Source organism: Malurus melanocephalus, unplaced genomic scaffold (genome assembly GCF_030028575.1).
Source record: "Malurus melanocephalus ecotype Western Australia unplaced genomic scaffold, MMel_1.1 scaffold_216, whole genome shotgun sequence".
Lineage (NCBI taxonomy): Eukaryota > Metazoa > Chordata > Aves > Passeriformes > Maluridae > Malurus > Malurus melanocephalus.
In genome coordinates, this window is record NW_026623448.1 from 687,212 (window position 1) to 713,946 (window position 26,735).

Genomic DNA, 26,735 nt, shown 5'->3' on the forward strand with positions numbered 1-26,735 from the left:
AATTATGAGGAAGAGGCAGCTTTGTGTCAGTTTGGAAATAGATCTTCTGATTACTCCCACCTTCCAAGGTCACATGTATGGACTCTTAACAGCAACATTGAAGCAGCCTGTTAAAACAATCATTTTGTGTCCAAATCRTAGGAAAACCATTTAATCCCAAAGCAGAGTGTGGTGTAACCCAAACCAGCTGTATTTTTCAGACTAATAACCATCAGCACTTGAACCTCTTTTGCAGTGAACACTGTTTTAATGTTAAATAACCCAGAGGAGCCTTCACTGCATCACCACCAGGAGAGGAAGGAGACTCCGAACTTTTCTTTATCTTTCTTTTATTTATGCTTGGGCTTCCAGCACTGCACATCAGATAGCCAGGCTCTTTGTCTGTCCTATATCAGACGGCAAAAATACAACGCGCTTTCCCCGCTGTCCTCGCATCAACAAACCAAACAGCCACGTCCCACAAACCCTTCACGTGAGCAGCTCCTTCCCCCTACAAAAGCATCTCTCCTCTTGAGGATTTCAGCTAATGCTTCTGGCTTATCAAAGATTAAGTGCAATCAGTTACACTGAAGATTTATAATGCGGCCCTTGATTGTATCTTCTGTGCACGCATTTTTACATCAGGCACACRAGTTATATAAAATAGCTTGGAGTACAAAAATATGGTTATAACATAGGAGTACCAAACAGCACAGAATTAGAACAGTTTTATTACCATAATACCAATTTATATACAGACCCCCAAATTAAGGATTTTTTTTTTTTCTTTTTTAAATTCTAAGCATTCTTCCCAAATTGACAACTGTAGTGTACACTCTAAAAACTGCAAATTAACAACACGGATCTATTTTAACCCCTACATTGTCTATGCAGTCTGCACCAATCCTCTCTCCTCCACACAAAAGTGTATTATAAATAATTCTCACAAAATGTCACGTATGTTTTATTGCACATTGTACATGCCAATATTTAAAAGAAAGGCTCAAACCTTTCACTTGATAACTGTTTAAATAACTAGCATTTACTTGTGTTATGAATACTATTGCTTTCTTCAGGCTCTAACCTTAACTGATAATTTAAAAGAMAGAAAGCAGAACAGAAAATACGCCTTGAACTTTATAGCTTTCATGAAAAAAAAAAAAAAAGACAAAGTGTCTTTAATTTTGCTGATTTCTACTTTATAAAGTCATTAAAAACATCWGACCTAATTAAAAACTCCGCTTCGAAATTTCCGCACGTTTTAATACGAAATTACGCATGTAGCTGCTTGTGTAATCACATATTCCTTCTATTCTGCAGAGTTAGATGTTTCTGTGCTGTGCTGATGGGAGGGTTGAGTTACACAGGTCCTAGTGTGAGCTACAGGAGTTGTTGTATCAGTCTTTGATGGGATCCACAGGGGCAGGACGTGAGGAACCTGCCAGACACCTGGACAGGTCGGGATAAAAACGCCACCCGGCATCAAGGCCACGGATAATTCCTGTGAAGATGATCTCTAGGCTAAAGAATAYGAGTAATTGATCATTAATATGTGGGTTTATGATACGTTGCACTAAAATACGGCTGCTAAACGAAGAGAATGATTCGGTGTGTGACAGATATGTGCCAGCTGGTAAAAATGCATCACCGGATAAAAATCTGCGCTTCGAGGGTTAAGACTCTGGCATGAACAAAAAAGGTTTCAAAGTCGATTGATCAAGTGTTTTGCCAAGGGTTTCTAAAGCTATTAGCCATCAACAGCTCCAGAAAGGGATGAAAATAGCAAAACCAAGCAACTAAAATTGCACTATTACAAAGAAACAAGTCCATGAAAGGAGAGTCATCAGCTGCAGTTAAGGGACGGCCACTTCCAGAAGCCGATTGTTTTTTCGCTTGCAAGTTGGGATGTTGCCGTTCTTCTGGCTGCCTTGTATGAACTTCACACACACTTTGTCTTGTTTGAACTGGACCAGGAACCTGAGAGAGGGAACAGTAAAAATTGTAGTTAAGGTTGGGGGAAAAAAAAAGGACACATGAGAAGCAGAAGTCTTTTCCTGTTGGTTCTGAGCGTCACTCCAAAAGATGTCATTTTCAGCTTTCAGTTCTGTATTAATAATAAAGAGTTGGAGAATAAATTAAAAAAGCCATGGGTTATGGTATGGCTAGAATATCCTTCAGGCAGTATCTCTTAATTATTGCTTTTTGCCTATAACTGTGGACATTTCACAGCTGTTAGTTTGCTCTTCCTTTAGGAAAAAAAAAAAAAAAAAGCAGTTTGAAACAGAATTTCTAATGTACCAGAAACGCAGCAAAGACTCTTTCCAACTACTCCACTGTCGGCCAAAGGGATTTCTCTATTTTCATGGAAGGAAGCTCAGTACTTCCATAGCAACATCAGGAGCGCTCTTCTTCTGGTTTATGCTTAATTTAGTACATCTGGTATTTTAGCAGCTCTCATATGTCTAATCCTTAGTTAGCCTTTAGAGCCCCCAGCTCAGCAACTGGGAAAATTCACTTCCTGCCCAGCAATCTCCAAATTTAGACATTTTCTACAGTTGAGGGGAAATTAATCTGAATTTTACTCTTCACTTTTTACTGGAAGGGAAATTTTACTGAATATGGAGAATTGCTTAAAAAAAAAAAAAAAAAAAAAAAAGAAAGACAACAAAAAGCCAACAGGCTCCTGTGGAGCCCCAAACCTCTCACTGATCTGGACAGCAAGATTAAAAGCAATAAGCAAGGCAGTGCTGCCTCTCGGCTCACATGCAGTGGTTGCTGACCTAAAAAGTCCTTTGTAATTCAGCCGATTTTCCCTTTTAGCATCCTTAAAAAAGTCCTCCAGCAGAGGCCAAAAACTTCAAAGAATTTGCTGTGCAGCCGGAAACCACAAATCAAGCTGACGGCAGAGCTCAGGGGAGGAAGTGGCCTCTGCTGTGCTGAGCTGCCCCTCGGTCCTGCTTTGCTGCTGCACAGCCCAGACACTCAGAGCCCACTCAGCACTCCCAGACGTGCAGGCACCCCAAAAACGAGAGCAGCTCCTACAGCCACTGCCTCAAAATTATCCTACATCCACTGTTCCAGTATTATACACATAAATGTTGTGCCTCTTCTTAAACACACCCCTGCATCAACAGCGTTCTTATAGCAGCTCTTCTCCCAAAAAGTAGAAGGAAGAAAAAMGAAAAATAAGGCCACATTTTCTCCTCCATCCCTTGCGTCTAAAATCTAGCAGGCAAGAGGCTTCTGCTTCGCCATCAACAGAGACGGGACTGCGAAACATTTAAACATTTAAATTATTTCGTCTGGATAAACTCAATAGCAATACACACATGAATGTTTTTAATCTGCAGGACAAGAAACAAAACCACATCCCAAAAAGCAAGGCTCCCAGAAAGCAGGCTGTTTTCCAGACCTAAGGCAAGCAGACAGTCCAGACTAGYGCAATGTATGCTTAAACTTTGCTTCAGTAGTTTATTCCTTTGTAGCCCCCATTAAACTAGAAACTTACTGGGGATAGCCACACTCTTTCAGAGACTAAAAACCACAACCCTCAAGCAAATGAAACGGCCTCTGGTAACAGAAAAAAAGGAAAATGGCAGATGTTCTTTTCAAGGAAAGAGCAAAATTAGCCTTTTAATAAATCCTCAAACCTGAACAGATACAAGCTGTACCCACTACCAGGACTGTAGAACACATGCAGTGTGGTGCAGCCAGATGAAAAGGTTCTGGTTTTTGCCTACAGGAAATTTATTTCACTACTGTTAAAGAGTTCAAAATTTTATTCTTTGTCCAAAGTGAATAAATCCACCAAATCAACACTACTGGAAAGAGGGGCCACTTCACAGAACAAAAGCAYATRACARTGGTAGACWAAGTGAGGGACTCTYACTCAGCAAACTTTAGGWGCTCACACACACCCACAAACACTTKTATTCCATAGCTAAAAACACCAGAAGTACAGGCCTTGTTTAAGGCCAAAATATGAAACTGTACTGAGCAGAAAGAAATACTATTTTGAGATGCAAACTTTTCATCAAACAAAGCTTTTTAACAACCAAGAAACCCCAAACAATAGGTTGTTTCACCTTCACAAAAGAGAAGGTAGAGTTTCATACAGTTGCACTGAGTTGGGGAGGAGCTTTGCATTCTTTTTGGGTTATTTTCAGTAGAACTTGGCACCTAGTGTCCACTCTAATCTATAAATATCTCATAGAAATCKGTGAATTTTTTCAGTCACATGTGAAACAGTTTCAAATATAGCAACTCTTAATTATTTCTACAGCAGCAATTCTGCTTCACAGCCCTATTTGAAACTCCTTTAACAAAAGMACATTTTCTGCTATGACTTTCAAGGATGTAAAAGCCAGAATGAACACCATGAGTGCACACTGAAAACTGGATCCTTCTTTATAAGCATTCTGCCAAGAGAAAAGAAACAGTGTTTTGTTATTCTGACACTAGATACTTGACTTTTTAGCAYGCTGCATTGAAGCAAATGTCCTCTTAAGAGAACAAGAAACATACTCATCAGATATCTCGATGTTGAGCTTCTGTTTGGTTTGGCTGAGAGTYGTGCGGTAAAGTTTAGTGGCCATTTCAATAAGGTGATCGCTGCTGAGCAGGAAATCTCCTTTACTGGCRGCTTCTGAGCCCTGAAACAGGAAGGAAAGGAGTTAGGACTACCAAAACCTCGAGTATGATTAAATGGCAGCCAGGCAGSAGGATTTACAAGGAGCCTTCTCTTTCCAGTTCAAGGAAACAACAACCTTTTGTCTCATAAATTAAATAGGGGATGGAGTGCAGTGTATAGGATCAAAAAGCAATTTGCTCCCAAATAACCTACAAACCAGTTGAGAAAGGTAAAAAAAATCCCTTCTGGGTCATTTTGATTCGTCCTACAAAAATGTGGTGTTTCTGTATCCCTCATCTGGATACACCACAGCAAGCTTCCAGTAGTTGCAGAAAGGAACAGAAACAAATTGCCGACACCAGACTTAGGATGGTGGCAGTGAGTATGAAAAGACTCTGCCTMCAACAGTCTCCAAATCCATTCAGGCTGGAATGGAGATGCCAGCTTAATGATTTTAGCAGAGCAATGGTTACAGTGCAGYGAGGCAAATATAGCACTGTGCTAAGTTCTTTAGAACTGAGCAACAAATTAACTGTGCCTCAACGTGGACTTCTTGGCATCCCACAAGGAAGAGAGAAATATTCTACCAGTCTGTGGAAGGAAAACACTGCCACAAGGCACCTGAACCATATTACAAATGGAAAACTGCGATCCTGAAGAGGCTACAATGAAATATGAAGTCTGATTTGCACAGTTAAAAGATCATTCAGATCATTGGGCTTCAGTAGCTTTAAATTCAAAGTTTTTTCAGACATGGCAAAGTTCAATAAACTTCTRAACCTATGAGCCAACCACTATGATTTAATGCTACAAGATAATTAACAAACAGGTTTTACATMACTGTGGGTAAAACAGTCATATTATTGTGTGATGGAGTTGAAACCAACCTCCTTGAGGTGCACTGCAAAGAATCCATCATTTTGGGAGCTCATGGACACTTTGGTAACATCTCCCAGTGGCACCTCCGACTTGATAGTCCCAGATTTTTGATCCGCAAGAAGAACATTGTTTTTGGTTAATAAGAAAATCCTGGATGCAGCCTGTGAACACAAAAAAAATGCAGATCATTGTCTACATGAAGAAAGAACTGGTTTTCACTGAGCACCTATTCAGACTCCAAGGAGTTCATAGAGTTAAAAAGCTTGGCCCACATTAGCAATTGTGAACATTTGATGTTCAATAAAAGCTGTAGATCAGTTGAAATCAGGTCAGATTTCTTTATGTGTCTAATTATAGATTGAGAAGCTTAGCTCATTTTGGCACATATGCTTAGGTATAAACAGTTCCTTTAATTACTAGCTTACAGCTGTAAAATTTAGAAAGTGAAACYCTGAAACTATGCAAATCAGGATAACCTCATTTCTCATGCTCTTTAAATCTCCAGGAAAATCATCACATACTGAATCTCTATATTGACCRTTATTCACCAAAACTATGATGCAGAGCAACACAAATCACATAAGTGTTTTCAGAGTTATATTCTCCCTTTATTTACTGGAATTCCCCTTTAGGAGGATATGCACTCATATTTTCAAAAAGACAAATATTTTTAAAGCATGAAATATGTGTTCTTAAATTTGTCTTAGAAAATACCAAGAAAGAGAAATGAAAACTTMATCCACATCAGCTTTTTCTGCTGTAAACTTTTAATTAATAAAGTCTTTATTAGAATTAAGAAATAGCTGTCTCAAGCACATAGAACTCATTATTATTTTTTTTTTTTTAATCTTGAGAGCTGTAGCCTATGCAAGTGCAGGAAAGATATTGTCTTCATTTAATTAGTTTCTTCTAAACCAGAAAATTAACTTGGCATCAACAACAAGCAACCTAATTTCACTCCTACAAATACATAAATGACAACTACATCTGAGAAGTTGAGAKCTACTACTTCTAATATTTAGACAGATATGGTGAAAGCAATTAAGTTTACTAAGGTAGAACAAAACTTCCTGTTTTAATAAGTATAATTTAAATGCAAAATGTGTTCTATGTTGGCAGAATAAAAACGTACCCACCATATTTAACAACTTTATTCAAATGATACAAGAAATTTGCCTCTTTGTTCCAATGAGCTTTTGAAGACAGGCAAAGGTAGCAGAGTATGCCACTCATCATTTTAAAAGATAACAAAATGTGATCATCAAGTCACACTTGACTGACAGTGTGAACTTTGAAAAGTTTCCTAAATACTTCAATAACCACAATACTCTCTAAATRTTTATTTCTTTAATTAGCAAATAGAAGATCTTTGAGTACAGAGACTGTGTTTWGTTGGGACACAAATCAGTCTGTTACCAGGTGATGAGATACCGTTTTTTTTTGAAAACTACAAAAAAAGATTTTTGTAAGCTTTATGTAAATTTAAAAGCAGTGTTTAAAATCACCAGATTACATAAAACCAACATATATTTTTTWAAAAAATCCTCAGACTATTCCATGACAGAAACAAAATCACCACATCAATGTATTGATAACAAAAATTATCCACTCTTCTGGATAAATCAATTCCATTTTATTACCTTCCCATTGGCTCTATTGATCTTATTCACCACTTCTGCAATAATGATCTTTTCATCCACRGCATCTTTGAGTTTTTTGTACTTGGGGTTCTCGCTGATCTCCAGGTAAGCCCCCTGGAACGGCTGCCCCACACTGCCCAAAAAAAAGGCAAAGGAAACACAAATTAAATACAAACCTCAGGCAGAACCTGACATCATCCCAGGYTTCATGAGGAGATGCACCAAATACAATTTTCAGTGATTCTATACAGCCAGAGACTCCCTTCAGCTTTGACACACCCTCTTCTGGGGAAAGTAATTTGCTGCTTCATTTTTAGTGAGGGAATTGTCTTAACAAAACCAAAACCTCTAYGCTCAATGTCCAACTTTTGCCCCTGTTCACTTGAAATGGCAGTGCTGGCATCAATCTGTGTCATGCCTTTGGAATTGTATCTGTGGTGCTCAGAGAGATGGGAAAGAAGAGGAAGGGTACTGGAATTTTAGTACTCACAAGTCTCCCTCTCTTCTTAAATAATTACATGATACACAGAGAATTAGCCCCATCCTTTCAACCATTATCATACTAATTAATCACAAACTTTATACAGTAATTTTCTCTACCCTTACGCTGATTTAAAAAACCCAACAAAATAACAGTAAGAGCTATTCAGCTCTGAATATCAGACAAAAAGAYATGGAAATGTTTCTAAATGAATGCAGGGTGGGGAAAGCGTTCCAACTTTCCACTGTGCTGGAGCTTTGGGATTTTTTTTGTTTTTTATTAATTAGCCTTATGAAACCATAGCCATCAAAACAGCAGATTCCCTGTGGACTTTATCCCTGAACAAATGATGACAAGTTATAACTAAAACCGAAAGGAATCAACAGTTCCTCTCTATCACATACACCACTTCAGAATGTCTTGGATAAAAGGGACTCATATACACATAAATTTATATATATATATTTTTTTTTTTCTGTATATGCTTTCATTGTTCAGTCTTGGTGTAAAAAGTACCAAACCAGGGATATAAACAGAATTCCTTCCTTCCCAAGGAGTTCTATGCTGATCAGATATATACTTTATTAAAAAAAAAAAAAAAAAAAAAAGCCCTGCTTGCTCCTAGGAAAGTCCAAAGGCACCAGCTTTCCCTTTTCCAGCACCACAAAAAAAACATCCCAAAGCAAATAGGGAACAAACCACAGGCTAGCAGATATAGCCTTTAAATAAGTGATCTAATGAGGGGAAAAAAAGRGAAACATACACTGAGCCCATTACAGGAAAACAGGAAATGGCTCAATAAAAAAAATGACACAAAACAAAACCAAAGAAACACACAAACAACATGCAGAGCTTGTCCATGCATGGAACTSTTCTCATAAACTCTTGCAGATTCCTGTTCCTCCCTCTTGTGAACCTTGCTTCTCTTTTGCTTGTTCCTGCTCAGCTCAAACTATGGCTTCWAGGAGAAAACTCTCTCAAGATGGACAAGATGTTTATTTTCAAGAAAAAATACGATTTATAAGCTCATATTCACTTAAAAAGTGTAAACCAACTTATTTCAAGGACATCATATCTCTCTTTTATCAGTTTTATTGCATACCAAAAGAAGTGTATTCCTTAAATAAAATCAGATACTRCTGTACCTTCTTGAGTAAGGCTATCTCTGTAGATAAAAATGACAAGAATTTATCCATTTTATGGAACTGAGTAATCTGAGAAACCAATAAACTTACTTGCAGAGATTTCACATTATTAAAAAAAATTCTAAAATGGAAATAGAACTTTTCAAAAAAATATATTTTTGCAAAAAGACAGGCACCAGAGTATCTAAAATGAGCTGGTGCTCACCTTAGAGCACTGTGGTGAAGGTGCTGGGTTTGAACACAGGAGAGCTCCCCAGCACAGCTCATCTGGGAGCTGATCTGCAGCTCACTCCACCTTTAGCACTGCCCCATGGAAAGGAGGGGAAAGGGTGGGAGCTGTTCCCTTCTGTGAGTTCCCCAAACTCCTGGGAGTGGGTCACGAGGGGTTAGAACAACCAGCCATCATGGATTATGGACAGAAGAGCTCCATGTCACAGATCAGTGGCTGCAACATCTCAGTTTGCTTCCAACTAAGGTCAATTTTCAGGATGGCAATGTCAAATGATGGAGGGATGTTGTCTAACACAAAAAAACACACTTCCTTGCTTAAGATAAAAAGCAAAATCTTATTTAGTTTCCTAAATCTATGTAAGAATTTCTTGTCCACTAAAGGCAGCAGAATCAGTGATTACCTGGCTGGATATAAAGCCTTCTTGTCCTTGAAAAGTTCACTTGCTTCCAGTTTCTCTTCATATATAAGCTTCTGCTGATCTGTGAACTGATCTCTGTACTTTTTACACTGYAAAACAGGATACATTAAACAAACTATAAAATTATCTTTCCCAATCTCCCAGCAGCACAGACTCATGTTTGCTCATTGCTCAAGATGCACATTCTTTGTATGCTTCTGAAGTGACTCAGCTCCATCCTACGTGCCACTGTAACAAACAGCAGAGGTGGTTTTCTCCTCATCCATTCTGGACACTTTTGAATTACACCAGAAATAATATATAAAACACCTCATGTGAGCACATTGCATTAGAACACGGGCTTAATCTATGAGATACCAGTCACTGGAAAACTGAGCTAAAAAGGTTGACAGAAACATAAATGCAGTCCCACCATTTTGGAARTTTATATAGGCAGGGAGAAAGAAAAAAAAGCACAGCTGAGAGGGTGAATTTTGCAGGCTTAGAAAGAAAAAAACATTCCTTGACAATTCACAGAAAACACAGCCCACAAGATCAGTAAAACATCCCATCAGCACTCATAGGGATTCTTGTCTTTCTCTCCATCCCAAGATCCAAAACAAATTTCAGCTAACCACAGCTCACAAGTAAAAAATTCCACCCAGCATTTCCAGTGTTGGTCTAAGTCCTGGCCAYGGACACAAGTATTACAAGCTATTAATTAACAGGCTGATGGCAGGAAGCAAATCTCTCTCTCTAGCCCCAGAAAGGAGTAGCCAGAATAGTTATATCCCTTGCAGGCCAAAGGCAATGATCAAAAACCAYGCTTCTTCCAAAGAAATAAAATTGTCCTGGCTGGAATCGAAGGAAACACATCCTAAAAATACACCCTTTGTGAACAAAATTGTTGCAAATCAGAAGTTCTGCACAGACTGGACCAGAATGTGTCCTACCCTCCACAAATGGAAAATCCTCTTTAGTTCCTTGTGAGTTGAATCCAAGAAAAGGTAAGGCCTTGCTGGCCAGTTTTTATCTATTGGTGATAAAGAAGGCATCTTATTCTTCATTTCCAAGAAGTATTTTTGCATCTGTGATAAAATTGAAGCAAGATGTTTCATTAATGTTCAAACATCAGGGTTATTGAAATACACAAGGAAAGGCAGATGCGCTGTGATTAAACTGCAACTCTCAGAATATGGATTTTAAAGCCAGTTATATTGAGAAATGCAGATTTAGGTACCATAGCAATGTGGCAAATACTTTGTACCATTTCTACACCTGCAAACGCCATTACTATTCTTTCTTTACAATATCAGAGTATTATTTTTTCTTTTATTCCCATGCTTAGCTTGGACATTTCCTTACAAAGACTATCAAGGCCAGAATAAATATTTTTATATTTGATCAAAAATAAAAGCTTAAACCACAGAAAATGTACATGTGCTTTGTATGGATATATACATACAAGTCTCTGAAGGGTAAATTCATAAATTTTTCGTCCAGCATTGGCTCTGAAGAATTTTCTGTATTCTCTACGGACCTGGAAAGTTAAACAAACCCTCAAAATGAATATAAAGAATGAATTTGTTTGCACAGGTACTGTTTTTATAAAGCTCCATGATAGAAAATATTAAAACAAGCATACATACATGCAAAGGGTTCCCTGAAACAAGAGCATCACCTGGCCACACTTAAAATATGAAACAGAGCAAGATGTCTGAAAGATACCTCAGCTGACCGAGTGCAATTATTTGCAAACTTAATAAGGAATTTGAAACACTTCCCTCCAAAAAGGCTAGTGATTCAAATATTGTCAAATTCACATCATGAATCTATTTTCAATACGCTTTTGCGTAAAGCTGAACTGCAAAAAGTGAGGCATCACCTGTGACACAACTTTCTTGTGTCTGAAGCGACTCTGATTTCATGTTAATTACAGAGTTAACTGGTGAAATTTTCAGATTTTTCTCTATTAATATTTTTAACACAGAGAATTTTCAATAACAAAAATGGGTTAGGTTTTTTTTTCAGAGCAGACTTCTGCATCAAAAATATTTTTTCACACAAGTAGTCTTCATTACAAAAGAAAAAAAATAAGATTTTGGTGCTGGGTAAGAGCAGAGAATGCACACAAAGGTTGTTTAATGTCAGCAAGCTTGACATTTGCTCCCAAAATTTATTTTAAAACCAATAAAAATAATTTTAGAAGAAAATKTAAAGTGATCATTTAAATTTTTACGGGTGAGATTAATTTTTAATACAYAGCTGGCAGTGCAACTTTCAGAGCACTTGTTTTGCCTTTTGTATTTCTATGGGTGGTAATTAGCACAGATCAAAATTCAGAAAAGGCAATCAAGAGAGTGCCCAGCTGATCTGCAGTTTGATGTGGCACCCAGACTCACCTCAAGTCAGCTGAAACATCCCCAAACTCTTTTTTGTAAACTCTGGCACAGCCTGCAACACACCTGTTATGGGGTTTTGGGCAAAACCCAGGGAAAACATCGTGGCTTTGCAAAATTTACCCCAGAGCAAAATTTAGTGGTTTTAGCTAGTTCAGAATRTGTTGCTGGCTTTTCTGTTACCAGAAAATAAAGGGAAACCCATMGAGTAAAAGTCCATCAACTTATGGAGAAAAATTTACCCTGGCACCCCTTCTGCCCCATAGTGACTCATGCATTTTAARATAAACCAGCATTGGGAAAGCAAGAATCACCATTTGGGGACTAAAACYACCCCACAGTAAACAGGTTTCACTTAATTACACACCAAGGTGCATCAACAAAACTGGCAGCATTCAGCTGTCATCATTCCATGCAAATTCAGCACATAATTTTTTCCTCCTCACTTTAAAAGTATTAGAGTTCTTATCCACTCCTTTTCTGTGAGGCTTAGTGCTCTATAATTAGAGTACATCYTTTATTAATTATTCAGGGATGGTAATTAACACACTCAAAGCCACTCCAACCACAGTCATCCCAAATCTCACCATGTTCCCATAGACTGTCCTTAATGATCTTGCTTTATATTATTCTTTGCGAGCTGCAAGGTGTGCAAATTAATTTGGAAGGAAGGGACTAAGAGACACCCACACATTCTACTGGTGCTGCAGGGAAGCTGCAAAGCAAGCACTGAGAAATGCAAGCTGCTCTAGAAAAGCCTAAATATGAAAAGTACCACAAATGCTATTAGAATCTACTTAGCATAAAATTTAAAAAAAAATAACAAACCAAAATCCTCAAAACTTAATGGTTTAATCTTGATCATTTGTATTGGCTTTAAATCTTCAGCCTCGTATGTCATGGGTGAAAATACTTTGCCTTCAAAATCCATGTGGTGATAGTGATATATTGGAATAATGGACTAAGGTCTTATTCAGAAAAATCTGTGTATTTCAGGTGAGAAGGAAATTGGAARTGTTGCTTACACTATTTAATAAACTCACTGAAAACCACACCACAGACTGCAGAAATGTATTCCTGCCATAATGTGCCTTAAATGTTTTGGGTTCATGAGTTTGCATTTAAATGCTGCTGTTTGATWCAGAATGGCCTTTGAGTTCTCAGGAGGGACATACCCTTGTTTTAAAACCATAAAAACAGACCTACTTTGGCAGCAGTACCTAAAGTATGATTCTGATCTGCAGAATGACTTCTCAAAATGGCTCCTTTGTATTTTCCAGCTCTGGTTCCCACGTATGTATTGTAACAGATTTCTTTTTTTTATACAAATGAACATGTATTATATATAATTATATATTTTCTAACTATTTTTCCCATTTCATCACTGTCAGGATTAGAATATGAGAGCTGACCTTWACTCTGCATTATCAAGTGAATTGTTCCTTTCATACCTCTGTAGGCTGCAATATCCCTGTTAGCAGAAGTCACTCCCAGMCAAACCAAACAGATTCAGATTTCAGCAGTTCTTCAGGAGTGCATCTGTAAAACTGTGTTATGTAAATCACTTGGGCACAGACCTGAAACATCTGAAGATGCCATTTTCATAGTCTATTTACAGAGCAGAACAACATTCTTCYAGATTACAGATGTGTTTTCTTTTGCCAAACAGTCCTTGAAAGCGAGGGACAGAAAACAAATGCTTTTGTTCATCTCAGTTTTTCTAGGAATTCATGGCTGCCACAAGAGCCAGGTAGTTGTGTGCAATGCTGCCCTWAAAAAGTGGCCTTTTTAGGCAAAAAACCTAAAAAGGCTGCTGGATGCAACAGGAGATGACCACTGGTTTTACACCATGCCCTCCTGGACACCGGGATCGGCAGTCTAATGACACACTTCCACCCTATTCCCATTCAAACGAGCAGAGGTCACAACAAGAAAATACATCCTTGTAATCTTTCCACATAGGACCTTTGCCAACGTAGGTCAGTTTTTCAAGTCAACAACTTGATAATAGAGTTCCTATAATCTTGTCTTTCTCTTGAAAGCTGCAGTGACAAAAAACCCTAGACTGTGACATTAAACAATGTAGCTCTGTGTAAAAAAAAAAAAGTCCCTACTAGTGATCCCACACGAGTGTTTGTTTATTAAGTGTTAGTAAGGTGTGCTACGCTTTATCGAGGTGATGTTGACAGATGGGAGTGTTGGAGAAAGTACCTTCAGTCCAAGCCAGTAAGCCCAAATGACTGCCACAGCATGCTTACGCCTAGCCTCCTCCTTCAAGCGTTTCAACTCCCTCCGAGCCTAAAGGGTTCAGAGAGTCAACAAAAGAGACAGCACAAGGACCAGGAACCGCCTCTCCCACACCAAACAACCAGCAGGGAAAAGGATGGAGCGGCAGCGCTCGAGCTTTCACATCCAACACCTCGGGGTGGGTTGGGGTGAAGGCATACGGAAGACAAACGAGCCTCTGCTGCTGCCAAAGTGCCATGGACAGGTGGGAATTCTGTCAACCTTTCCTCCTCTTCTGTGCACTCATCCCATCATTGATTCTAATGGGAGAGCTTTGCCTGATCAAAATTATGATCAAAGTTTCCTGATCAAAATGATGCCTATGAAAWTCAAGAGTTCCTGAAATCTCACCAGCTAGTCATTTCTTCCACTGGCAAGTGCCTGGGCAGGACAGAAGCAGCTCTGAAACTATGTGTCATGATGATTCTCCAGCACTGTAATGAGGTCTTTTATTCAGAAGGTTATTTTTTATTTTGTTCTGTATGTATTCACAAAAAAAATTAAAATTCTCCAGCCTGGTAAATTATGTCTGTCTGTGGAATTAAGGGGTAAAGCCATCAAACCTAGAGCATTCCTCACGTACACAGRCAGAGGCACCTTCCTACCTTTCATYAATCATTCCATTTCWGGRAAGCAATTTGAGGCATGCAGCTTAACAGAATGTCRTATTTTAGGAGATACCAGCCCATTTTTTATTGGGTTATCTGATGACAAGGTTCAAGGAGGAGTTCCAGTGTTATGGGCTCAGTCAGGGCAGCTCTGGCCCTGTATCTGCACTTGTGGAGCCCTAAATTATCAGCCTTGAGCAGCCTGTGCCAGTTACGCTCTTCTGGGTTAATGTGCAGTAGATGAAAACTCAAAGATTATGTCTTCACTCATCTGCTGGGCACAAAAGCTCCTACTGMACAGCAGTGTAAAAGAACTATGCAAAGCTAAGTATTTTTGTGTCTTGTGAAAAGGAAGGAAGCTGAGTACTTGAGGCTTGCTCTGGTTTTATTTTTTTGTTTGTTTGGGGTTTCTTTGGTACAGCAAGAGGCTTCTGATRATAACTTTTAGAAACTTTTGTTCTAAATATTCCCCCAGGAAAAGATAAAAGATCACACCAATAAAAAGTTGCYTCTCTCATCAGAGACTGTAATTATTTTTCTAATCTTAATTCTATTTAGATTATTATCTTTATATGCATATATATTATTTAGATTATGTATATGCAAGGAATAAGGAGACAATTTTTCACTAAATTCYTGTGAGCCAGTTGATAAAAATAACTACTAAACCATGTTAAAAATTATCCAAATCTACTAAACRTTTAAATGAGGAACTTTAACATAGTTAACACTATTGAATCCACTGGGTGTATCTTTTAATTTTAAGGAATATCTTAAAACTAGGAAAACCAGTATCTCTTCTGCAGTAGGAACAACCCTATGAGTGGTTTTTCGGTGAAAGGAACTCTGATTAAAAATAACATAAATCCTCAATGTATTGTGCTCAAACAAATGCAGAAGAAACTGTGTGTCTATCAAACTATACCTAAATATCAAGCTAGAATTGAAAATTTCTGAAGACTCCAGGGTACGAAGGAAATTCTGTATGTGTATTTTTTTTTTTTATTCCTAGGGCTGCCATTTTGCTAGAAATCAATTCGATTTATATCAAAATAGCAAAGATCAAACCCAGCATTATATTCCATATGTAATTTGAGCATTTTTCCCCATCCAGGTAGCACGGTATTCTGACAACACAACCCAACATAAATGATAACTCCAAAATGTTTAAAATCTGATGTATTTATGGTTTTCAACTAAATTAGGAATTTATTAATTGAAACCAATACATTTTTGACCTCTAGTGAGCAGCATTTCAAATGTTCACATAGCCCACAACTGCAGGCTGGGGATTAGCAAGAATCTTTCAGTGGGACTTTGCTTCTGAAAACAAACAGCTGATGCTGGAATTCCTGGGATTTTTCTAGGGCTGTAAGTTTAGAATTGCAAACTAACATCATTTTCTGCTAAAAGATCAGCTCATAAAATTGTGCTTTACTTGTACTTATTGAATTCTTGTCAGTGGTTCAAATCACAGCCAGAGAATCAATTAATCCAATTATAATGAGAATTTAATGAAACTCAGTAATGTTGGTTTGAACTTGYAGAGGAAGACTGTCCAGGGCACGGATTATAATATGTGGTGAAAATGTCAAGTGGATCACTAACACAGTGTCACCAAAAGCACTTGTTGGGGACRTGGGGAGGAACACACCAAAAAACCCCCAACCTTCTCTCCCCCCACAAACCATGCTTTGCATATGCACATGTAGTTAAATGCACTTCCTAATTTGAGAATACTGCAGTCCAGTCATTTTTAATCTAATGGCTTGTTAGTGCAWATCTGTACTTGGTTGCCATGCAAAGAATTTCCTACTCTACAAAAAAAACTGGCATACACAATGCTATCAGATTTATTAGGTGTGGCATGAATGGAAATGGAAGGAATCGATGATCATGCTCTATTATTTAGGAGTGAACTGTATTAGTCATTAATTCTCACCATGAAACAGYGATTAAATGTTGATGTTGTTGGGTGATGAAGGGGGGCATGTGATATGTGCATGAAGTACCTTATATCCAAGCCAGAAAGCCCAAATAACAGCAATAGCATGTATATTTCTAGCCTTGTCTTTCAGTCGTCTCAGTTCCCTTCGTGCCTGTGATGCATTTGAAAAGGGGATATAGAGAAGCTTAGGGAAGAAAAGGTTACTGCAAGTTCCCATTGGTGCAAGAAAGAAGGAAARGAACCAGTCACTACAAACAGCAAATATTAAAGCGTGTCCCAGCTTCCCACATTGCACCAGCTGCGACATGTTAGCAGCAAAGAGAAACCAAAAACACAGTTTAGGCAGTAAAAGCAGTTTAAGCCCCTGACAATATTCCCAGATAACTATCCTGAGGGACCTTCTTTGTTCCATGTAGGGACACAAAAGTGCACAGTTTGCTGCCATTTCTTACCTGGGTGCCATGCCAATAAGCAGCAATTACCGTGGCAGCCTCATTGCAACGCTTCAGGTGCTTAAGCTCACGGAGTTGCTGCCGGGCCTGTAAACAATTTAAAACATTTTTCAATACCAAATTTTTATGGYTCTTGAACTAGGGCACTGCAACCTGTAAATCTAGGCAAAACCAAAAAAACACTGCCTCCAGATCYCCAAGCAAATGCGTTCACAAATGCTGCCCAGCCTAAATCTGCTGTTCCAGGGAGGATTCTACACAGCAAGAGCTTGGGACTGGCAGGTCAGGGGATCTTGGTTCACTGTTCAGTTTTCTCCCAGATTTGCTGTGTTGCCAGAGACATCTCTATGTCTTTTTGCACCATGGCAACAATATTTTTTTTCTCCACACGGTAAATGTTTTATCCATTTAGAGTGCAATAAAGAATAAATCACAGGTAAATTGCCTGGCTTTAGGTCAYACTAAAGGCTGCTGTCACAACAGGCTTTCAAGCACGGTCATACTACTGCAAAAGAGCTTGTTCTCCAATGGCAAACAGAAAACCATAACTTGAGATGATGCTTTTAACCCAGTTTTCTTCAAATAACGCTCATGGGAAAAGACAGCACATCGTTAGACAGAAAAGATTTTTTTTTTAACCCATTTGAACAAAATAACAAAGTAAAAATCGAGAAAAATAGCAAAATCTAATTAGGTTACCTTATTGCTGGCAAACTTTAAAGCCTTCTGGGCAGGAGAGGGCTATTTACACCAATAGCTACTAACCTGCACCCCCTTCCATCCCTGTCTCACAGAGAGGGAACTGACTCCAGCACTAAAGGCAGCTGTTCCCTAACTAGTGGGGAAAGCTGCCTTTAGCAGGGTGAAGAAAAGTTAATGAGAAAACAGAGGAGCCCAGGGTTACWTTTTCTGAAGATGGACAGCAGTAGTTGCTTCAAGCATCATGGCTGCTTTCATGTGAGGTGTTGACCTCGTTTTTACCTCTTACTAAAGCATCACTCCTTAAATATCTACCAGAATGCATGACTATCCCTTCACAAAGCACAAACCTCCCAGAGAAACAGTGAAGTTGTGGCAAATTGAGGCAGGGTACAAGCAATGAACTATGTGCTCAACACAAGTACATTTTCACTCCTCTGCTTGGCAGACAGAGGAGAATTGAAGACTTAATCCAAGCAACGAATTGCYCAGGCAACCCAAACTCTTTATTTTAATCCTGATTTCAATTTTATTCATTCTCTGAGAATCTATAAAATAACCACCAACCACAACTTGTTTCTTCCAAATCAGTCCAGGGCTATAGTTTTCCTAAGCATCCCGCTCTGGAGCTGCTGCCCTGCCTGATCAACACAGACCCAGGTCTGCTCTGCTCACCACCCTCACTCATTCACTCCAGCCCATGTCAAGAGGCCTCCTACCTTCAAATTCCCTGGCAGAAGATGCCACCAGGGTCACCCAGCAGTTGAGTGTGGTCCCAGCATTACATTTGCCCCATTTGCAGGGATTTCTAGCTCAGGCAGCATGTGCAGATAACCTGAACTCACCTCTTCCACGAGCATTCAACAATGGCTGTGGCATGGCCACAGCTCCGTGGAGASAAGGCATGGAAGGCTAAGCACTCTTGGAACGTTTTTTCTGACCTGCTCCTTGCCTCAGCACACAGAGGCAGCCACAGTGATGGGAAACTCACCTTCCACCCTCTGATGTACGACTGGACTGTAACAGCTGAGCTCTTTATCTTCTCGTATCTTTTTTGTTGCTGTATTGGAAATAAATATGTGATGCTTAGAACAGAATATTACATCTGTTAAACATGGCATAATAACCCTTTCAATACTAGCATTTGACAACATGCTTGAGGAGACAAGCACTAAAGGTAAAAAGTGCACAATTTTTGACTGAGCAGATCAGTGTGTAGATTCTGTGTTCAACTCGAGGGGAAACAAAGCACATCAACAATGCTGYACAGACAATGTCACTCTGTTTACAGAAACACTAAGTTCATGGTCAGCAGCACAAATGCAGATTAAATGCTAACAGTAAGAGCTTTATTTGTCTTTCCCACCACCAGAGTAGCACACTGTCACAAATGCTCAGGTTTGTTGGCTAAGCTTTTTACCACCTTTTCATAAGACATGTGCTGTGCATATTACCCACAGTGCCTTTAGTATACCAAATGCTGGTGATAACTCAGAAAAAGGAAAAAAAAACCCCAAAAATATGGATTCCTGAGCTGCTGGAGTATTATTTAAGCATGCCAGTTTGAAAAATAAATTTTCCTGCAGAGCCGAGCATTCTCCTTCTGAAAAGCTCAGTTCTTCAGCAGGCCAGCATTTAGTATAATACTAAGTTGACAGACTTTGCAACAGGGCCTTTGGAGTTGACACTCAGCCCACTCAGTGCCAGTGAACATCTCTGTGAGCAAGCCAGGGAGGGTCCTGTCTGGGCCACTTTCCTGCCACTGCTGCCATCTGTCACACCTTGCAACAGACAGAAAAGTGCCTGTAGATCCTAGAGCCAAGCCTCCAGCTCAAGGAGCTGCTCAAAAAAGCTTTAATCATGCAAGGGATTTGTGATGAAACCTTCCAAAGCACAGAGCCTACCAGCCATGTTGGTTTAGGAGAACGGTGCCTTCCATCTGCACAAAGAGGCTGAGGAATCATCTCTGTCATCACCCACAATTAATAAAACAACTGTCATGTGACCCAATTAAGGTTTACAGTTCAGAAATCAGCAGTTCTTGGTCATGTACTTGTTTTCATTTCTTGATGTTTAAAGRTGTGCCAATCTAGCTGCAGTAAGYCCGTTTTAAATTCATTAAGGTTGTSTGARATCRTAACRAAGCCACGTGGGCACAACRCAATTCYGTAATGATGCAGTTTRCACAMACAGTGCCTTCAGYCACACAGGTTCAGAGAGAAGAGTTTTTGCAGTAAAAAAACCATACTTCAGTCATATTTTTTCCAAATTATCCACACTTCCCTCTAATTATCCACGAGAAGTGAACCAAACACTGATGGCTTTCAAGAGGACAAACAGAAGTGCTTGTCAACTGAAAAACAGGCATTTGTCAACTCTGCAACTTGCAATTTAAGATTTTCTTTCTATATTTCATCAAGGCTTCTGATATGCTTGTGCTATTCTCTAGCAACAACAAAACACAGCTGAAATGTTCAAGAACAGTTTTAAAAACAAATAAATCTTTTTTATCACCTAAGTCAATATTATTTACTGYCAAGAATACACAAAAGAGTCATATAATGGTGCTGTTCAGCTYGTGGCACAGAACTTCCAGTTCACAGACAGATCTGAAACTGCTCTAGAACGAATTGTATCAGTAATGRTACTGAATTACGAGTCTTAGGAGTTGTAATTAAAACAAACTCCCAGGGTCCTCCCAGGCAGCATTCTTGAGTCCAAGGCAAAGGTTCCAAATAAGGCAAAAACACAAAAAAGCTCAGGAATGACTGAATTCCACAGAACAGCACATGTACATTACTGAACATTTTTTACACATTAACCATATGTTTTAAAAGCACTGTAAATGTCAGGAGCACAGCATTTTAGCTGAATTAAAAAAAAAAACAAACTCTTTCCAGCTGGGCCACAGAAGCCTGCTCTTCCAGAGCAAAAGGACTCTGGTGAGCTTTTTAATTGTTTAAGGGCAAGCACACTGCAAGCACTTAATAGTAGCCGACAGAAACTAAATTTTCTTTATTCATACTATCTGTACTCAAATATTAACATAAAACTCGATTCTTTCAACAGCTCTTGGTGCACATTGAGGAAAAATATCCTATGAAGGTTCTCTGCATTAAACACTGAAGAGAAGCCCCCATTTAGTAAGGACAGTATCTTACTGCGAATCTCCTGTACCAGGAAGCAATCACAATCTGGCATCTTTTCATCAGCAGGAAGCGAGTACGGCACTTCCAGCCTCTATAAATCTTCCCAATGAGGGTAGCCAAGTCCTCCAAACGCTGCTTTCTCAGGTCCTCTAATTTGAAGAGCTGGGTGTGGAGAGGTTTTAGGGTTTTGTTTGACATCAGAAGAAAAACAGTAGAAGAGAAGAGACAAGGAAACAAAATGGTAAGCACAGCTCTTGGAAGAGAAATCTCTTCTTTACTGAAACCCCCCCATACACACATTGTTTTATTCATCTCCAGAGCGACAGGCAGATGCACCAAAAAATTTGTGGCAGATTCACTGTCGCAAGCCAGCACTCAAAAATTACATTAGATTAAAGCTGGCAGCTATTGTAGAATCTTGATTCACATCGATTTTAATGGGTCTAACATTAAAAAGTGCCTTTTTTAATACTACATTCCCAGCAATATGTCAGAGCACTGCACGTAGAAAAATCTGCAGGAATCACGTAGTGAATGATGCAGCTCAGAGCAGGCTGCCCTCATGAGASAGGGCTTGACTTTGCAGGAGGGATTTTTTACTTACTGTTCTTGGGTTGCGGATGAATATCTTTGATCTACCGAACGAAAATTCCTCTTCGGGGATTTGCAATTCATTAAACAGCACCTCCACTCCATCCCTAAGAAGGAGTAAATGAGCTTAACAAACATGACCCCCAGCTCTAAAACTTCTTAGTTTACATACTCACAGCTCAATTTATGAAAAGTATATGAAAGCATATTTTAAACTTTTAAATAGTGCTCGACATAAGAAGATTGCAAACCTAACTCATTTACTCATTGGTTATTCAGCTAAAGGCAAGAATAATCACTGTAAAAATTCAGAATAATTTGATAAAAAAAGAGCAAATTTTATTTTACAGCATCAGCAATGGCCTATTTTTTCCTCTTTCTTCTATAATTATTTTACTTTAAAAAAGGAAAAAGGAAGGGCTCTCACACTAATGTGAAAATGTGGAACAAAGACTGAYGAGTTTGACAAAGGTCTGTGCTCCACTCTTACCAAATGCATTTTATGAACATCAACAGAAAAAGGAGAGAGGAACTGTGCAGATCTTTGTGATGATTATTGCAATGCTATTGTTAGCAATACTACACTTCTGTAATTATCCTGATAACCTAAAGACTTAAATTATAGCTAAAATATGTTAATCTATTATGAAAGATATTTAAATCATACTATTGGTGGTCACAYGTAAAAAGAAACAATAGAAGCTTATTTGCCCATCCCAGACATTATTTGCAAAAATCCATGTGAACACCACGCAATTTAACAGTATATATTGAACACAATTGATTTGCAAGAGGTGTTATCTCATAATCATTCTCCAATTATTATGTACTCTTCCAAGGGCAGAGGAAGATTGTGTGGCTGCCTTCAACAAAATGAGGGTTCTTACACTTTGAAAACTGGTTATTAAAAGTAAGTGCCCTCCTGATCATTCCAGACCTCCCAGTAATTTTGAATCCACTGCAGTCTCTCTCTCTCTTACACCCTTTCCTTCAGACCCAAATCAGTCCAGGCTGCAATATAAACCTTCTGCATCTCATGCAAAACAAATCAAAAATCAGGACACGTGGGAGACCAGAATTTCCCTCAGGACAGGTAGGAACACTGCTGCTCGCTTACCTGGCTGGCCCTTTCCAGTGGGGCCACGTCTGCTTGCAGAGCATTTTGTACCTCTCCAGGCAGGGCTCGTAGGGCTGTCGGAAGGCGTAGCCCGCCCTSCGCACCCGCACGTTCTCCAGCAGCCCCAGGTAGCGGATCTGGTGGCACACCAGGGCTTCGTTGAAAACTTGTGCAGCCTTTTTGTCATTGGGTTTGATGCACCTGGAAAGGAAAACCAAAAGGGACATCTCTGCACCAACTATTACGGTGAGTTTCAATCGTAGATTTCAACAGTTGATCCTTGGATAGCAAGGTTTCTTGTTTATAACTACACCAAACAAATTCACCGAAGCTTTGCCACTAGGGAGTTTACCTGATATAGTTTGGATTTTTTGTCTGGAGGTTTTTCATCAGYGTAGCAACTGAAGCCTTGAACTGTGAACCAGCCGTTGGGGGTCTCTTTAGATTGATCTTTGCAGGGTTTCCTTCTGGGAACARTGCTTTGATAAGGGAGTGGCTGGCCTTCCACATGGCCTGGGAGAGGTCGCGGTACAGAAGATCATTGTTTTTGTCAACAAATCCTTCCACCTGGTACATAACCTGAACAACAGAGAAGAGTCCATCAGGGCAGGGTTTKAACTACAACATAGACCAGTTCAAAATTGACCCAAGAAATTGATTTCTTCTTCTTATGTGCTATCCAAAACAAATGAAAGAGATATCAGCTTTCGTTTTAAATCTGTCATTTGGATGATTTTTGTTGGACACAATTTCTACCCGAACATGCTACCTGAGAAAGATGCACTTTCTCACACTGCCAACAGTTCCCTGTGTTGATCAATTTTGGATTTTGAAGTGGAAGAACCTCTTTTTCCATGACAACTCTGACACACCACCACCTGCCAAAACTCCAAAGCGATCTTTTTTTTTTTTTTTTGTCTGATGAGGTTGTCATCCTCTCTTTTGAATCAAAACAGCAAAAATACCCTTTCCCTTCAAAGTACTAATGCTTACATTATTTGCCTAACTAAAACAAGACATGGAATATCACCTCTTGCTATCGCAGTGCAAGCAGCAAGCTGTGCAGCCCCCAGGAGACTGCTGTTTTAAAGGATTTTTACCAGGAAAGCAATCCAACAACAACAAGCACGAGTACCAAGCTCTGACCTGCAGCTGGGTGCCCAAAGGCAGCCAGAGGAACTTCATGCAGATCTCAGACCGCTACTGACTTTTTTAATTTTTGAGGGTAGGGAACTTATTTAATTAACTGTGACAAGTCATCTGGTTGGTAATGCAGATTCTTCCTCAGATGCATGATTTYTCAGGTCTACATATTCTATGTACACAGAATACTGAGGGAAAATAGTACTGACACATGTTTTACACAACAGCAGGTTACTGGGAACTCAGGCAAGCATTTTACTCTGAACAACGTGTTTTTGGTTCTGACAGGTGCAGCAAATGCCACTGCAGAAAAGAACCACAACTGTTCGCATGAAATGACTTATTTTTCAAAAAAGGAGGGTCAAACTTTTGTTGACCAGTGACAAGATCAAAATGTTCTCAGCTGAGGATGGAAAAACAACATTCCTCCCAAAATAGGAGGAATTCACTCTGCTGGGTAAGTGAATGCCTGTAACAACCACAGACCCTCACTGGCTGCTAAGACACAATCTGTGCACACTCCTTYTCAAAGTACTGGGGTGTTCTCAATTCACTTCCATTTTTGACAACCAAAGAAATACCTAGGTATTAATCCCTGATAGATTACATGCAGTTACAAACTCTTCTTGGCAAATAATGTTAGGTTAGTGAATGGCTGCCTGAAAGGCTGATAATTTATAGGGCTATTTTGAATGAGAAAATTATTGAGCTATTCAAAAGTATAAGATTGAGAAAATTTTAAAAAACATGAAGCAGTCCTAGGGAAATAAAGAATATTTGGAAAATGTTTTATTGTGTGAAATTATCACTTCAGCAGAATCAGACAAGAGGCATAGCTTCAACCCTATATACACTTCTAATTTTTTTTAAACAGTCTTCACTCTACAAATTTAATTATTTGTGTTTTCATTAATAAAAAGTCATACTGGATGAAAAAGCTGTCAGACTTGTTTTTATTCATACAGCTTATGCTGTAAAATGCAAATACATTTGCAAGCCCTCTGTACAGCTTTCTCTTCCATCTGTTTAAACACAGAGTATCAAACTCAGTTCCTTCAAATATACAAAACTGCATTTTCTCAACAACATGACTAAGGACTGCAGCTAGTTCGGTGACAAAGAATGTTTTCCAGAATATGATGCCTACAAATGTGCGTGAAGTTTTGTCACGGTGAGCAATGATTTACTTCCAGAGAGGCAACAGCAGCACCAAAGCATGTGGGGCATTTTTCCTCTTTGGTRAAAGGAGAGCTGCCCTTGATTTCAGCCAGAGCAGCAGGACTTTGGACAAGGGCATGTAGTGCCAGGACAAGGGGGAATGGCTTCACAGTGACAGAGAGCAGGTTTAGATTAAATAGCAGGAAGGAATTGTTCCCTGTGAGGGTGGTGTGGCCCTGGCACAGGCTGCCCAGAGATGCCGTGGCTGCCCCATTCCTGGAAGTGTCCAAGGCAAGGTTGGATGGGGCTCTGGACACCAGGTACAACCTGGTCTGGTGTAAAGCATCCCCTGCCCATGGCAGGCCTGGAACCAGATGATATTTAAGGTCCCTTCCAACAAAAACCATTCTGTGAACCTTTAAAAACCTTCCAGCCCAAAACACAAATTTTAGGCTTAAGACAGAAAAGATTAGGACAAGCCTGGATTTTTAATCAGCCGCAGCAGCCCCCACAGCCCACGTGCTCCCTTGACCAGGTACCTTGCCAGCGTAATGCTGAATCCTGAAGCAGCTGTGGGGCAGGGAGGTGTCGTTGAGGAACCGGGAGCACTTGCTCATCCTGCTCTCAAAATGCTGGTGAGTGGCGCACACCTGGTTCAGCTTTTCTAAAAAGGTGTCGTCGGTMACAGTTCCTGGTCTCAGGCACTCTTCGTCCAGCATGGCCAGGATTCCAGTTTGGTTCTGAAGTTCCAAAACAAGAGCTTTAGTACTTGTTCCCATCCTATTCCATCATGGAATGAAATGGAGACCGTTCTCCTGTTTGACTTTTGCCATCCAGAAAAACATTCTCCAAGCCATCTCAAAGTCTGGCTCTTTTTACCTCATGACCATTTCCAACTGATTTTTAGCACTTGCATTTTTGAAAGACTTTTAATGAGATCTACATCTTGAAATTCACATTGAAGTTTCMTGTCATTTACTCAGACTGTAGCAACTCCAACTTAACTGAAAGCAGCCAGTTTATGGTAAAACCATCATATATTTTATGTTAATGGTTAAGTGTTCTTTTCTGGTTGTCAAGGAATTTTATCTTTCTTGCTGCACTAAGTACACAGGAAGTCTTATTATTATATATGAGTACTTATATATAAGTACTTTGAGTACCTCAAACACTCAGTAGCATGTCATTGAGTTTTTTAGTTTCCACACAAAAAGGTAATTAAAATGCAGCATGGGATATCTGCTATTGAAAACAGCACATTAAATGTAAACATTYAAGASCTGTTTGAGTTACAATTCTTTTCAYRTAGGTACTGCTGGTTATTTCTACAAAAGTAACATACAGCTTATTAAAAAGTCCTTTTTAGTAAAATAAATTTTTACCATACAAAGTAAGATGAATAATACAAAGAATAGCATGTGTCAACAAAATTCACTGTGTGAGGGTGCAAACAGAATTTACAGTTAAATTTAACCCATGCATTAAAAAATTATCTAAAGGGRTTCTTGAACACAACTTACATTTTCTATTAGGTCACAAATGATAGCATTGTTGAAATATTCAATATGAGTCCATTCAATCCCCTATAAGAAAATATAAATATATAAACAGGAAAACAATGGAGGGAGCTTTTCCTCTAGGAAATTAAAATCATATTCCAGTTAACCACAGCACTACTTTCMAATTTAATTCTGCATGCTTACCAACAATTAATTAATGAAGGAAAAAAAAAATGCAATCATCTACTACCAACATTATCTGCACAAAATGAGTGTCCTTGAGTGGCTGCCAAACTCGTTGTC

At 39.1% G+C, this 26,735-nt stretch overlaps 1 protein-coding gene across 3 annotated transcripts in view; it reads right to left on the reverse strand.

Moving 5' to 3' along the window:
* Window positions 1-1,004: 1,004 nt before the first annotated feature.
* Window positions 1,005-26,735, reverse strand: part of MYO1B (myosin IB) — a 103,144-nt gene continuing 77,413 nt past the window's right edge. Inside the window, exons 15-31 of one of the 3 annotated variants that reach the window (XM_057374119.1) lie at window positions 26,454-26,516; window positions 25,473-25,673; window positions 22,985-23,211; window positions 22,633-22,833; window positions 21,529-21,622; window positions 20,937-21,086; window positions 18,767-18,835; window positions 17,077-17,163; window positions 16,689-16,775; window positions 13,994-14,080; window positions 10,849-10,923; window positions 10,337-10,471; window positions 9,387-9,493; window positions 7,129-7,261; window positions 5,497-5,649; window positions 4,504-4,631; window positions 1,005-1,956 (exon numbers count right to left, since the gene is read on the reverse strand). In XM_057374119.1, the coding sequence (XP_057230102.1) occupies window positions 1,833-1,956; window positions 4,504-4,631; window positions 5,497-5,649; window positions 7,129-7,261; window positions 9,387-9,493; window positions 10,337-10,471; window positions 10,849-10,923; window positions 13,994-14,080; window positions 16,689-16,775; window positions 17,077-17,163; window positions 18,767-18,835; window positions 20,937-21,086; window positions 21,529-21,622; window positions 22,633-22,833; window positions 22,985-23,211; window positions 25,473-25,673; window positions 26,454-26,516 (2,121 nt within the window). In that variant the 3' untranslated portion in view covers window positions 1,005-1,832. The remainder of the gene's footprint in view (window positions 1,957-4,503; window positions 4,632-5,496; window positions 5,650-7,128; window positions 7,262-9,386; window positions 9,494-10,336; window positions 10,472-10,848; window positions 10,924-13,993; window positions 14,081-16,688; window positions 16,776-17,076; window positions 17,164-18,766; window positions 18,836-20,936; window positions 21,087-21,528; window positions 21,623-22,632; window positions 22,834-22,984; window positions 23,212-25,472; window positions 25,674-26,453; window positions 26,517-26,735) is intronic. The other 2 variants (XM_057374120.1, XM_057374121.1) reach the window with 2 other exon arrangements.